The 14706-nt window shown below is 41.2% G+C and overlaps 2 protein-coding genes across 2 annotated transcripts; one reads left to right on the top strand and one right to left on the bottom strand.

The window, feature by feature from the left end:
- Nucleotides 1-173: 173 nt before the first annotated feature.
- LOC138910904 (transcription factor kayak, isoforms D/sro-like) lies at nt 174-11095 on the bottom strand. Its single transcript, XM_070207007.1, has 3 exons — nt 10460-11095; nt 8378-9329; nt 174-1526 (listed from the first exon to the last, which is right to left on the bottom strand). Exons 2-3 carry the CDS (start codon nt 9035-9037, stop codon nt 1431-1433), a joined length of 756 nt encoding a protein of 251 aa, XP_070063108.1. The 5' UTR covers nt 9038-9329; nt 10460-11095; the 3' UTR covers nt 174-1430.
- On the top strand, nt 2870-4273 carry fig (fos intronic gene). Its single transcript, XM_002055863.4, has one exon. It carries the CDS (start codon nt 3095-3097, stop codon nt 4133-4135), a length of 1041 nt encoding a protein of 346 aa, XP_002055899.2. The 5' UTR covers nt 2870-3094; the 3' UTR covers nt 4136-4273.
- Nucleotides 11096-14706: the final 3611 nt, after the last annotated feature.

The following is a 14706-nucleotide window of genomic DNA, read 5'->3' as shown; positions in this document are numbered from 1 at the left end:
TTTTTTTTCTTTGTTGTGAAATTCTCTATTTTGCACTTGCCGAAGCGTTTCGCACGGCCAACGGGTTTCAACTAAATGCGTCATCGTTGCGCCGACGACTTTTATACGCCAGCTGGCAGCGCCAACGGCTTTTGAGCGCTTATCGCATTCCACAGCGCTCGAGAGAGCGGGAGAGAGAGAGAGAGAGACTGCGCGCCGCATTGAACGTTTTTGAGTGAGTTTAAAGTTTTTTTTTTGTGCAGCCGATTGGCATTTCCTGAGCGCAGCGTCTGAAGCTTTTTTTTTTTTGTACACTGCTTAACATGGCTCGCACACATGCATACGCATGTGAGCATTTTTGCGTGTGTGTGTGCATCTGTTGGGTTTAGCCCCAGTTTGTCATTTGCCTTGCATTTTGGCAGCGCTGCTCACGTGGCCCACACCCCAAATTTTCTTGGCTACGTTTCGCTGAGCAGCTTCTTGCCGACCAGCCTTTATCTTATCGCCAGACAATTTGGTTATGACATAAGCAACTATATTTAAAGACAAATGTAGGTAAAGTACCCAACACACACATACACACACACACACACAATGGCCAGGCTTTGTGGCCCGCCATAGTCGTTCTCGGACTTGGCCTTATCATCTGCTGCGCTTCCAAAATGGGTCGCTCGTATGTTTTGCTTCTGTTTGATTCGCTTCGATTAGCTTTGTGTTTTATGTTGCGGTATCCACCCCATTGCTTACAGGTGTGTGGCAGGCAGGTGTTTGTTTACTGTAGCTTTGGACTTTATCAACGATATGTCAGCTTTTACACACAAATATCGATGGGGCATGCGACTGTACGTGTTCTGTTTCTAATTTCATGCACAGTGGAAAACTAGCAAAAATGTCGCAACTTAATGCTAGACTACGAAATACCCTGTAGTGCGTGCATGCACTGGTGCTAAATGTATAACAGTTTGTATAATAAAATATGACCAAAAAATAAAACCATAGGAGAGTTCACTAACAGTACCAATGGCATATCAGATTCTCCTCTACAGTTTTAACTGTATAACAGTGACAATAAATAATCAATTGTGTAACAGCTTTGAGACCATATTATAACAGTTTTCTTCTTTTTCGCTTATATAACAATTTCGAGCATATGATAACTCTAGCTCCGTTACTGCTTACAATATAACAGTTTGTATAACAGTCTTAAGAGCATGGCCGTTTTTAGTGCAATCTCAATTTAGGTTAACCTTAAAGTTATTCGACGCTTTAAAATATGACCTAAAAACGAAAATTCCTTAATATTTGCGTACACTTTATAAATTTGTGTGTGTTTAGGGTATACAAAAGGCCGCACTGACCTTGTTTACATTGAGAGTATCAAAGGCACTTACATGAACCTGACGCAAGGAGGGCGTATATGAGGAAGGGGTATCCGAGCAGGGAAAGGGGGCTTAACGATTGCGACCATGTAATTGGAACTGGAACTGGGCCATGTGACACAAGGCATTTGCGGTAATTGATTTGCAGTAACCCTTGGATTTACTTACCTGCAAAGATAAATAGAAGAGAAATTTCAGTGAAGGTAGAAGTAAATTGATGAGTGTACAGAAATAATATATCGATCTAAAATAGGACCGTGATTAATGCGAAGCCTGCGATTGGTTCGAGTCGCCTTGTAATTTCTTGGACCCGATTATAATTTACATATGTTAAATATAAATATTTTTTTTTTTCTTCACTTTATCGCAATCCACCCGCATCGGTAGAGCTGAGGGCCGAACTGCATAACGAAAATAGACATGGAAATCGCAATCCTGAAAAGTATGCGGTAGCAACTGTACCGCAATTGTAAATGCGGGTCCCGCTGGGAGTTACGTGTACTGCCCCCATTTGTGCCATGCGATTATTTATAAAAGCCCGGCATCGAGAGCCCTGGCAAGTTCCAGGAATCAGTAGCTAAAACCAAGCATCTAACGTCATCGCCACAATTCCGCCAAGCGTGATAAGCGTCGCCCATGAAAGGCGAATACGAAAGTCGGAAGTGTATAGTATATATATAATCGCATGTTTTTGATAAATCCTTTACATATCTGATTGCCAAACAAATTGTCAGAGCCGGAAATTTGGGCTCAAGGGCCGCACATGAATAATGCAAAACTTCTGGCGAATCTTTCGTATCGCACCTGATATAATTGATAAGCTGCGCGCTGATTTCTGGAACAGTTTACATCAGGAGTTTATAAATAAATTGGCCATTTACCCATTTGTTTACCTGTTCCACCTTCCTGATAGGCCATTCGCGATAAGCGCAACGCTACGGATACGCTATTCACTTCCGCTGATGATTTATAGAGAAACTCAATGAAAAACAAAGGAAAAGGTGCCAAAGGTATTGACACTGTGTCGTAGGCCCAGCGCATACCCAGAAGATAAGATTACGCAAAATGGCATTACCGGGAAGGCATTGCCGACGCTATTGAATGAGCCAATTATTCAGTAGAACAACAAATGAAATATCTAAATTTATTGTGCGATTATAAATCTAGAAACTATAGAACCTGTTGATAAGGTCTGAGGACTAAGCTGTCTACGTGTTGGGCTTGTAAACATTTTCTTTGTTACACTTATGGAACCTAAGGAACTTGAGAGTCCAACAGTTACGATAATGAACAGGTTAATCATGATTGATTGATTGCAATTGTTAATTTAATGCAGAACTTGATATATAAAATTAAAATGCATATCAAGTATTTCTTAGTATACATTTACATACTTCGACCTATTTTTTTGCCAACTGTCAGAGACCCAGTTCGGAATTTGTATTGAGATTGTTTATGCTCTTTTCAAGTAAATAAAAAAAATTACTTGTTCCGAAATTCTGTGCACTTCTATTTATATTTGCCTACTGTTCATTTCTAAGTTGAGCTTCAATGTTTCAATTTAAAATCCAGTTTCGTTTATGATTTTAAGAAATTTTTGTTCAACTTTTCGCGCTGTGTAGAAACTTTCGTTTTGACTGAGCCTAGAACCTAACCAATGGCCGAATAATAATTGAGGATCTAAGTCGAATCAAGTTCAGATCGTAATGCCCGATGGATAGCTGTTAAACTATTTTATGCCAGATTCGAAAACTCGAAATTCCAAGTTCCTGTTTGAAATTCGATTCGAAAAACACTCTTTTTTGCTTATAAAATTTCGCCCCCAAAATTATAGAATGTTCTTTACGGTGCGTACCCTTTCCAATCGCACCTCGCATGTGCTGAACTGTGCATTCGCCCAGTGTCGCCTGCTGAGCTCCACAGCGAGCGCAAAGGGTGTACCCCGCCTGATCAAGGCCATACAGGGTAGCTCCAAGGAACCGCTTACCGATCTGCAGTTGCGTTTGATCGGTGATAACCGCTATGGTGAGGATAGCTGGTTTGTCAGCAGCACGCCAAAGGCTGAGACAATGGGCGTGGCCGATGGCGTGGGCGGCTGGCGTAAATTGGGCATAGACGCAGGAGTCTTTGCCCGAGAGCTGATGAGCCATTGTTCCGAGTTCGCCGAACAGGCCGAATACGATGGTCTCAATCCGCGCCAGCTACTCATCGATAGCTACGACAGGCTGAAAAATAAGCGGCCATGTAATGTATGCGGCAGCAGCACCGCCTGCTTGGTGACCTTGCACCGGCCCGACTGCACTCTTCACTCGGCCAATCTGGGCGACAGCGGATTTCTGGTGCTGCGCAATGGCCGAGTGCTGCATCGCTCCGATGAGCAGCTCCATTGCTTCAATACGCCGTATCAGCTAACAGTGCCGCCGCATCCGGCTATGGATTGTGTGCTCCGGGATTCGCCCGAACAGGCGGTCTCCACACATTTGCCACTACAGCCGGGCGATCTTGTACTGCTGGCCACGGACGGCCTCTTCGACAATGTGCCCGAGAGCATGCTGATCAATCAGTTGCGAGCGCTGCAGGGCGAGACTCGTGCCGAGTATCTGCAGCAGGCCGCCAATCGTTTGGTGGATCTGGCCAAGACCCTATCAGTGAGCCCCACTTTTCAGTCCCCCTTCGCGCTCAAGGCCAGGGCCAACAATGTGGACTATGGCATTGGCGGCAAGCCCGATGACATTACTGTCATTCTAGCCAGTCTCGAGGTGCCCGATAAACTATAAACGAAGCGGATGCGCCGCAAGCATGATAACCAGAACTTTTATGTTTACTAAATTCAACGTAACAAATTTCTGTTCTTTTCGGCAATTAACTTAATATTAATAAATGACCAGATGTAATTAAAATGTTTACTAAGCTCATTTTGCTGATTGCCAGCTACGACTTTTAATTCAATACAAACAATTTTCATTTAAGAACTCAAAAACCAAGTTGCATAGCTTCAGTTCAGTTGCCTTTAACTTGTTTTTTTTTTATATATGCTAATTAATTTCTATCTTTACTTATTTCTCTGATTACATATATATTTATAAAAAGCCAACATACAAAACTCTTAACATCCAGTTTTCATATATCCAAAGTTTAATGAGTTTATAAAGACAAAGATACTTTTGCTGCACGACCGACTGCGGTTTGATTAGTTCTAAATTTCAAAACAATTTCTTATGAGAGTTCACATATCAAATTTTATAGGCCTACTTACAATAGATACTGAGTTTAATGCGTCTCTATAGTCAAAGTCTTTACTCTGCAAATCTGTGGAGAACCAGAGCAGCTGCTGTCTCTTAAGAGCAAAAATCATTTTGCGAAATGACATGCAGTTTTTTAACTTTCTTATATAGAGCATGCGATGAGTGTTGAGGTATGCATGACTGTTGTTGCCAATGCAAATATTTGAGGGCCTATCAACAACAATAATAATGGCAAAAAAAAAAAAAGTCAACTTTAAGTAGCTGCGATAACAGCACAGAAATTCATTCATACGGCTAAAAGAAGAAGAAGAAAAAAGGCATAGCATTAAATGAATGAAACGAATGTGGCTACAACTACGACACGCCACGCCACACTACGCTGATGACTCATACGCAATTTAGCCAGAATTCATGCGCTTACTTAACCTCCTCCCGCCCCTACAAGCAGTGGGGGCAGTGCGGGGTAGCTGGCGTAGGAGCAGGCAGCAGCCGCAGGCGCTGCGCTAAAACTTGACTTCGAAACAAGTTTCGCACTTGGCCAAAAAGCGCTCAAAGTACGAGCGAGAGAGAGACAGAGGGAGAGAGAGAGAGAGAGAGTTTGACGAACGCAAGCGAGCTTGAGTGAAAGAGCGCGTCAAATTGAGCTCTGAGAGCGAGAGCGCTGCTGCAAGCGCAAGAGAGTGGCAACCGTTGGAAATCCCCAGCATATTTTAAGCAAAAGCAAAAAGAGAAAAGGAAGAAACAACAACAAGAACAACATGTGCTCAAAGCAAGGAGCAGTCACATCGCCGAACGGTCCACGTCATGCACCAGCGATGGTTTCTTGATTTCTTTACTAAGAAATACCCTGCAAATTGGTGAATGCTATAAGAGCATATTGATTTGCGGCTAAAGCATGTGACACGCCGAAGAAGAGACTGTAAAAGTGTCAATTTAACATTTATACATAGAAAAATATATAATTTTAAACCCAATTATCGATAGCTCATTTTACAGAAGAACAACCAATACATACATTTTAAGAAGAACAACCAAAAATTCCAAATTCTCAGCAAACATTTTTAAGCATGTCCCGCAGAGCTGCGTATATCAAATTTATCAATAAGTAAGAATCGATTGTCAGCTACAATTTTAAGGCATTATCCGCAGGTTTACGATCAAATTTTCTATCTTGAATATTGATTTTTTGGCATATTCTAATTTATTATTTTGAGCAAGAAGCTACAGGGTATCTGTTAGCTGGGCAGTCACAACTAGTGCACTTCTAGCTGTTGCGTTTTTATTTCGCCTTTAACTTATCTTTGTGCCTTGGCATTTTTCGCACTTCTCGAAGTGGTTGCTGGCAGCGCGGAATGCTGCGCCTCTTTCTTGGAATTCGGCGCCATGACGCGTCACAAAATAATCCCCACACGAGCCACAGCAGACACAGCAGCAGCAACAACAACACTTTGAGCTGGCATTGCCAGTGAGGCGTGTAAATCTTTCACTGCTGTTGCACTTTTATCCAGCAGAGCAGCCAGATGTGCCGCTGGCCTCAATTTCTTGAACCGTTTGGCCGCACTTGCAATTTCCGCTGCCAAATGCGCATCGAATTGGCCAAAAATGTGAACAACTCAATTACAGTTAGTCAGCAGCCTGGCCCACACGCCATCCCGTGGCCCTACTCCCAACACCTTGCACCTTGCACCAGGCTCAACCTTTGACAGAGTTCAACAAACCAAGCCAAGTTCCCCAAATTGTTTCGTGGAATTTCATAAGCCACCCACAAAAAAGAAAGAAACAGAGAAAATAAATAAATAAAATCGAGCAACGGCCGGCAAGTTTTGTTATTGTCGATGAAAATCGAAAGTGAAAACACGCAACATTTGACATTTGCCTTCAAATTTTCCTTGGCTTTCCCTGCGCTAGTTCAAAATATAACATGACATAATTTGCCTCAAACGAAATACAAATTTATTCATTTACACAGCAACAAAAATAAAATAATACACTTGAATGACAGACTGCTGAATACCCTGTACATTGGTATAACATACGTTATAAAGCATATGCGTCTATGGACAGCTGCAGCCTTCTTCTTTCTTCTCCCTTCCCCAGCTTCAATTTGAGTATATCTCACTTTTGACTAACTTCTAACTTCTATGTGGACTCTCATAAGAAAAATCTGTGAAACCCATTCCAAGTAAAATAATCAATCCTTTATATTCTTTTAAGTTAAGCTTGAATAAATGCTATCAGCAAATCAATATTTATCGATCTCGAAAATTCATCAATGTATTCAGCTTATGATAGTATCCCAAATTTGACAAATGGATATAGACTCAGCTCATGATCAATAATATATGTATCGTTTGCAGCTCCTTCTTAAACAGAGAAATACATTTACAGGGTATAAGAAATCAATTTCCATGGACAAAGCTGAGGATGTCAACGCCGCGTATACGCAACACAAATTAGTAGACTATATCACTGTTTCACTCCCCTCTCTCTCTCTCTCTCTCTCTCTCTCTCTCTCTCTCCTCTCTCTCTCTCATCTCGAATTCACTTTGACAACAACTTAAGCATTTGTAGCCTGGCGATTTGAAACGAAGTCCCAAATTTCAGACACCAAAGATATGCGTTATTGCCGTAATTAACAAATAATTAACAATAATTCTCTGCAGGTACCAGGAATACATTCACCTTATTGAGAGCTGGGCACGCAGGTGAAACACCAAGTCGGATGACTCGAAGCGCCAGGCGCTCAACTATACTCTGAGGCGTGGCAAGCCTCCTGCTCCTGCCCCTTCATCTAGGCAGATGCGACAAGTACCTTGGAATTGTACTGGACAAGAGGCTTAGGCCAACTGGCCAACCAGCTCTGGGGCATTGCCTCTTGGACAAATCGAAGACGGATTCAGACACTTCCGATGACTGGAGCTGCCTTGCACAAAGACCTTCGTATGGCGAGCATGTCGTAGCATTCGCCAACCGGGACGACGAACGCCTGCACCGACAGAGACCTCGTGGGGAGGTGTGTAGTCAGGCGGCTCAAGAGAAAATCGTTTAAGGACTTTCCCCAACTACGACAGAGGCGACGCCCCGGGGTTTCCCGACGTTTACCACGTGACCGGTTTTGATCCCGTTGTCAACGACAAGGCCTGATGACCCAGCCAGACTTGGCACTTGAGCTATCCGTGTTGTATTAAAAATGTTTGATATTTTTGATTAAAAAATAAACAAACAATCGCTTTATACAATAACAACAAAGGATCATTCCGTCACGCTCTTCTAATATTTATGATTTTACTCTCACTTTCTTTCATAATTTCATATAGGTAAAAATTATTTGACTCGCTTCGAGCGGCATCAAAATTAGAAATGGAAGTTTATTTAGCAATTTGTTAAATATTTTAACTTCAGGCTTATTTTAATTTAATTATTTTCATTTTATTTTTAAGTCAATTTTCTCGTTAGTTTTTATTTATTTTTATTATTTGTTTATTTTTTTTTGTTGGTTTACTAAGCAAGTCAAGAAGGTTTTTACTCAAATCAACCCAAGTTCTAGTCAGGGCTGCAAGCGCACGAATCCGTGCCTCGAATCTGACTTGCCCCAACCCTGACTTCAGGCTATTATTTAAGAAATATATAGAGGAGATCATTTTTATGAGCAACTGATTTGGTTAAGTTAAGAATTTGATTCGTTTTCGAAATTTAAATCAAATTTAAATAAATATTATATAATTTTTCAAACTTGTTGTTTTCTATTAAATTTTGCACAGTTCATTTACTTACTTGACATTGTTGTTGTTGTTGTTGTTGTTGTTGCCGTTGATCCAGACGCCCGTATTTGAGATGTGCGCGTTGCGCCTGCTGCTCCTGCATGAGGCGCTGCGCGGGCGTCGCGAACTGCTGTTGTTGCTGCTGTTGTTGTTGCTGTTGTTGTTGTGGATACACATCCAGTGTTGCATAGTAGCAGCTGCTGACAGGCGCCGTTGTTGCTGGTGTTAGTTGTTGCTGCTGTTGCGTGTAGCTGATGTAAGCCTGTTGCATGTATTGTTGCTGCTGTTGTTGTTGTTGTTGCTGCGGCTGCTGCATCAAGTGCTGATTATAATTGACTGTTGTCATATTGTTGTTGTTGTTGCTGTTGCTGTTGCTGTGGCGCTGTTGCTGCTGTTTATTGTTTTCTGCAATCCACATGGCAGCGCGTTGCTGTTGTTGTTGCTGCAATTGCAACGCATTGTTGCTGCTGCTGCTGTTGTTGTTGTTGCTGTTGCTGCTGCTGCTGCTGTTGGCCCAAACAGCATAATTATCGCGCAAATTGTGTTGCTGCTGATGTTGCTGATGCTGCTGTTGTTGTTGTTGTTGTTGGTGCAGCATCTGCAGTTGTTGCTGCTGCAGATTGCTGTTGCTGCCGCCGTTGTGTTGCATTTTGATGGCTTTTAAGGCAATCATCAACAACACAACAAATTATCAGCGTTTATCACAAGGTTTTTTTTTTAAGTGTGTGATTTTTTCTTTTTTTTTTTTATATTGTTTTGTTCTTTTTTTGGTTGAGTTTATCTTTGTGTGAGCTGCTTTCAGCTTGTTGTGTGCTTTTCTTGCATATTCAATTCTTTTTTTTTTATCAACAATTCCTTTTTTTTTTAATTATTTTTTATTTATATAATTTTTATGCTATTTTTGGTCAGTTTTTGGATTATGGAATTTGTTCTATATATTTAATGGCCTTTTGAGTATCTTTTATCTGAAAGAAAATTCGAAAGGGTTTTTATTTTGCTATATACTGAAATCTTAAGGAAAATTCCCGAACTCGAAATAAATTTCTTTTAATAATGCAATTTTTGGAAATATTGTTAATTTAAGGTAATTGATTTGATTAATTTGATTTGTTTTTATTGTAAAAAAATACAATTTTGTTTTTTATTTTTCACATTACATGAGTTTTAACTTTTCCGCTTTTGAAATTTTTTATATATTTCTTTTAAGCTTTTGAAACACTTTAAAATGTTTTAGTTAATAACTTGTATTAATTATTTGCATATTGCACAGAGAAGAGCGAAAAATAAATAATATAAATATATACATATAAAAAAAAGTTTTGTCGTGGTGACTCAACTTTTCACTTGACTCCCGCTTATTATTACACTACACTTTATATGTATATGTTTGTTTGCATACATATATAAATATAATTACATATATATGTATGTATGTTGTGTGTGTGTATCTGAACTTTTTAGTTGTGCGCGCAATATGTAAATTAATTTTTATTCAGTCCGTTATTTTGTTTTTACTTTTGCCTTGTTTTTTTTTTTATCTTTTCATGTTTCTTTATATTTTACACTTGTGTCATTTTTTTCGTTTGGTTTTGCTGAACGATTTGCATATTATGTGCCACGCCTCGCCGCCCCCGTTCGGTGCCTGCTCGCTGGCGCACACGTGTCAGGCAAGTGGTAACGGTAACATAAACGAGTAGCGGTAAACGGCGCGTAAACAAACACCAAACAAACAAGCGACAGGCGAAGCAACTGCAACTGCAACTAACAGCATATGTGGAGGAGCTGTTCGAGCTGCGAGGGGGTTAGGGATAACATAAGCTGTTCAATTGCTACGCTTGTGTTTTTATTTGCTTTTTACGACTCCTCCGCTGCGCGCACGGATTAAATTACGTGATTCTTTGCTATAAACACACTCACACTCACACACACACACACGCACGCACAACAGGCGTTCAGGCTGGCGGCAGCAGGCAGCAGGCAAAACGCAGACGCAGTTTGTTTATTATTTTTAATAAGTTTCCACTTTTGGTTGATTTTATTTTTATTGCCGCACGTCTTGCACTCGTTTTGCTTGTTTTCCGACTTAGATTTTTACTTCTATTCTTTTGTTTTTTTTTGCTATGCGTTAGCATCTCCTGCCACTTCCACACGGCAGCAAGGCACAAATTGTATTAAAGCACAAAATGAAAATCGAATTTTGATAAACCTGCGCTCAGCAGGCAAAACAGCGCTCACACACACACACACACACACATTCGCTTGCACAGCGAACGAGACACGGACACAGACAGCGACTGTGACGAAGACGGCGAGACCACGAATGTTAGCTTCGGGTTTGTTGTCGGCTCGCGATCGTTTCAGTTCGCCGCGTTTCGTGTTTCGTGTATTCGGGCTGCCTTTTGGGCTCTGCTCTGCTCTGGCCGGGTTCTGGGCTTAAACTGCGCTGCCAGGCTAAAAACGCGAGCGAAAAATTGTCAAAAATGCACAGACCTATAAGACAACACCAACACCAACAACAACAACAACAAACAAACAAATTGTTGTTGTGACTAATCGCGTTTGGTGGTCGCTCGCGTCAATGTCCAGCAAAATGTTGCAAACACCTTTCGTGGCGCCAATTTGCCAATTGGCCGCGCGATTTGCGTATTGGTTTATTGGGTAGGCGGGTGGTTGGGGAAAGACCCTTTGCTGCTGCGCACCGTTTCGTTTCGTTTCGTTCCGTTCGCTTTGCTGGCTCATAGATCACTCACAACGCGTTGTCGTCTTCTTGGCTACTTAGCCTGCATGCCGCTCGACGCAGACGCTGACGTCGACGCCGACGCCGACGCCGGCGTTACCTATGACTAACGCTGCCTGGCACGCGGCTGTAGCTCCAACTACAAAAACAATATGTAGAACAGCAGCAGCAGCAGCAGCAGCAACAACAAGTGCGAGCGCCCTGTTAAGAGCTGAAATTTATTTATTTTTTGTTTTCTGCCGTTACGGAATCTATGCAAGCACAACAATAACATGCTAAAATATGCGCGACGTGCCCACTTTTTAAGCAACAACAAGATCAACTTTGTTCTTGTTGCGCACACATCTACACTTATATTCGTTACGTGTGTATGTGTGTGTGTGTGTGTGTATGCAAATGCATTTTAATCAGTTTAACGACACCTTGCGCCGCCTCAATGCAAATGATCCTGGCACGCTCACTCTCTCTCGCTCTCTCTATCTGCGAGTTCTCTTTATTTGCATGCCTGCTCTCTCACACACACACGCGCGCAGTAATTTTCGCCATGCCGCCCGCTCTCGCTCCCTCTTTTTACCTGGCACAAAATGTTAATTGAAGAATTTATTGTTGTGTCTCTCGTTGTTGTTGTGTTTATGGCTGGCGCTGGCCTGGCGACGACGTCGGCGACGGCGGCTCTTTTTTCTTTTCTTCAAATTGTATTTGTATTTGTCGCGTTTAATTATGACAGCAACAGCAGCAGCAGCGGCGGCGAGGCGATCATTGACTTCGTCGCGTCGCGTCGCTGCCGACGCCTTCGCTGCTCAGTTTTTGTTGTTTTTGTTTTAAATTTTTGGCTGGCCTTTAAATATTCGCCGCTGTTGTCGCTGGACTTTTGCATGCGCCACAACAACAACAACTGCTTCTATGAATCGGAAATGCTTGCGTGAATTCGCCTCATTTTCTCTATAGATGTAGCCAAATATACAATACATACATGCTTACATACATATACATATCATCATATCGCTAATTCTCCATCAGATTTATCGCAATATTTTTTCAGAGTATATCAAGTTCGCACCAAAAAAAGCACATTGCGAACTTTGCAACCCGTTGACATGTTAATGACATTTTTATAATGCGTGCAAGCCAAAAACAACAACAACAAAGGCGGATGCAGCATTTCGGTTTATTAATGGATCGGCGAGAAGGGAGCGGCGGCGACAACAAATCGTTTTCGCTGTTCTCGCTTGCTTTATTTTCTTCCTTTTGGCAAAGGGAGCGGTCGCGGTTCACAAATAATGTACATACATACATACATAATGCATTTATTTCCATTGACGTTGCGAGATTTAAACGCATTTTTGATGTACGATCTGTATTTGTTGTGCTTGCACACACACACACACACACACGCACATACACATATACAAAAAGATGAAACACAGACAAACGCGCACGCGCTACTAAAGGTAACGGGTACACTGAACTCAGCGCAAACTCGTGCGTTCAAAAACGCCTGTAACAAAATTGTTATTTGAAATGACGCGATCATCGTGCACAAGGAAAGCAAAAGCTTTTTCCTTTTACTGCGACCACACACACAGACACACACACACACATAAGCACACGTACATATATAATTGACGAATGTGCAGAACCAAAACAAAAAGCCCAAACACGCAATTGGCGGCAAAAGAACAGAAGTCGCCGCGGGCGTTTTTAAACGCGCGCCACTACTACTTTCGGCAAGAGGAAGAGAGAGGTCGTGGTCATGTCGCTGTTTTTGCTGTCGTTTGCCTTGGCCCCATTTCGCCGTTGCTCTCCACACTCTGCACAAGTTATTGACATTCCATTGCAGCGCAGACACTTAGAGACATTTCCTTTAAGTACAGTTGTTTCTAGAGAGTTTCCTTAATGTTGTGTTGTTGTCTCTTTGTTTTTATTTTTATTAGCACGTTTTGTTTTTATGATCGCAGCGTGATTTCTGCTTTGTTGTTGCCATTTAACTGCGTCGCAGCTTTTTATTATAGTTTTCTTGTTGGGTTTCGGCAACAGGTTTGTCGCCCCCCCTCCATATACGCGCACACACACATTCATACATGCGACACAGCCCTGTACATTGAACTCTACAGCCGACAGGCATAGACCTGCAACCGTCATGGGAATGACGTGTTCGACATCCTTATCGCAACAACAACAACAACAACAGCAGCGTGACGTCTTTCGGGCATTTCTACAAAACCGTGTAGAGTACGGAACTGGTATACGTATACGTGACCATGACTCATGGCAGAGCAGCCGCTCTGCTTAGTTTTCGTTTCGATTTCTAACCTACATTAAGCGTGCGACGTTGACGTCGACGCCAGCGTCAGTGTAGTCGCCAATGTCGCTGTCAATTTAGTATGCGCAACTCACTTTGCTATCACTCTCTCTCTCTCTCTTTCTCTCTGTCTCTCTCGCTCACACTCACCCACTCTCACTCTCGCGCGCTCTTTTTGTTGTGCTACCGGACCTAGGTCTACAAATCAGCTAGTATACACACATACACAGTAATTGGTATATATGCGCGTGTATATAAATACACACCTATGTATGTATGTATGTATGTACATATAACCCCGCAAATTGAATTCTGCTACAGCATTTGAAAATCTTTTAACTTTTCGCGGACTTGTGTGAATCTGAGGCTCTTCAAAAAACTCCAATCAGCCAGTTAAACAAAGCAAAACACAAAATGCCTTTTGCCCAAAAAAAAAAGAACAAAAAAAAACCGCATAAGGAAGAACAGAATGCAAGGTATGCCGAAGCTTAAATACACTAACAAAATTATTATAGAAGATATTTAGTAAACGTACATAAAAAAATAAAAATAAAAAAAAAAAAAAAAACATTTACATAAATTTTTTTATATATAGATATACATATATACATAGAAATATATACATATACATACAAAGTCTAATGAAACTAGCTTTAAAACTGTGAGATTTTTTTTTTTGGCAAGAAATCTATCTAAGTGCTACGACAAAGCTATAATACCCTTTGTTAGGGTATAAATACAGAAATATAAAAAAAAGAAAACTATAAAAACAAGCCGAGCTCTGGCTCTGGTATTTTTATGCCCTCCGCGCGAAAGTGTCCGTCGCCGATTCCGAATCAGAGGCATATTTCAATTCGGACTTGTCAAGCGCAAAAGGCTCGTAAAGCTAAATCTGAAATCAGCAAAGCGGCAACTCCCGGGCCTTGGGTAATTAATCGACGCTGACAGAGACACTCGGAGACAGACACAGAGACCCCCGAAAACCGGGCTGATCCCAAAATAAGAAAAGCCGAATCGAAGCCGGGAGTTGTGTACACAAATGCAAATATATTATGAGCAGATGATATTTAAATAGAACTCGTTTGAATTCAATCAAAGAAATCGTTATACATAAGACTTATGCTAAAAGTTACAGTATACATTTTAATTTAAGAATTTTCAAATTGTTCCCATTTTCATTTCAAAAATTTAATTTCACATCCTTATATAGTATACTTTTGGGAGTAGCTCTTTTAGATCCAAAATCGTCTATGTTTCGATTTTATGCATTTTCTATATTAATTTAATTAATTAATTTAAATAA

Source organism: Drosophila virilis, chromosome 2 (genome assembly GCF_030788295.1).
Source record: "Drosophila virilis strain 15010-1051.87 chromosome 2, Dvir_AGI_RSII-ME, whole genome shotgun sequence".
NCBI lineage: Eukaryota > Metazoa > Arthropoda > Insecta > Diptera > Drosophilidae > Drosophila > Drosophila virilis.
This window is presented reverse-complemented; position numbering and strand designations above follow the sequence as displayed.

Coding starts and splice junctions, on each gene's coding strand:
- fig (XM_002055863.4), top strand. CDS start 3,095: ATGCCAGATTCGAAAACTCGAAATTCCAAGTTCCTGTTTGAAATTCGA.
- LOC138910904 (XM_070207007.1), bottom strand. CDS start 9,037: ATGATTGCCTTAAAAGCCATCAAAATGCAACACAACGGCGGCAGCAAC. Junction 1,527..8,377: donor AACAACAACAACAATGTCAA/GTAAGTAAATGA, acceptor TTATCTTTGCAG/GTAAGTAAATCCAAGGGTTA.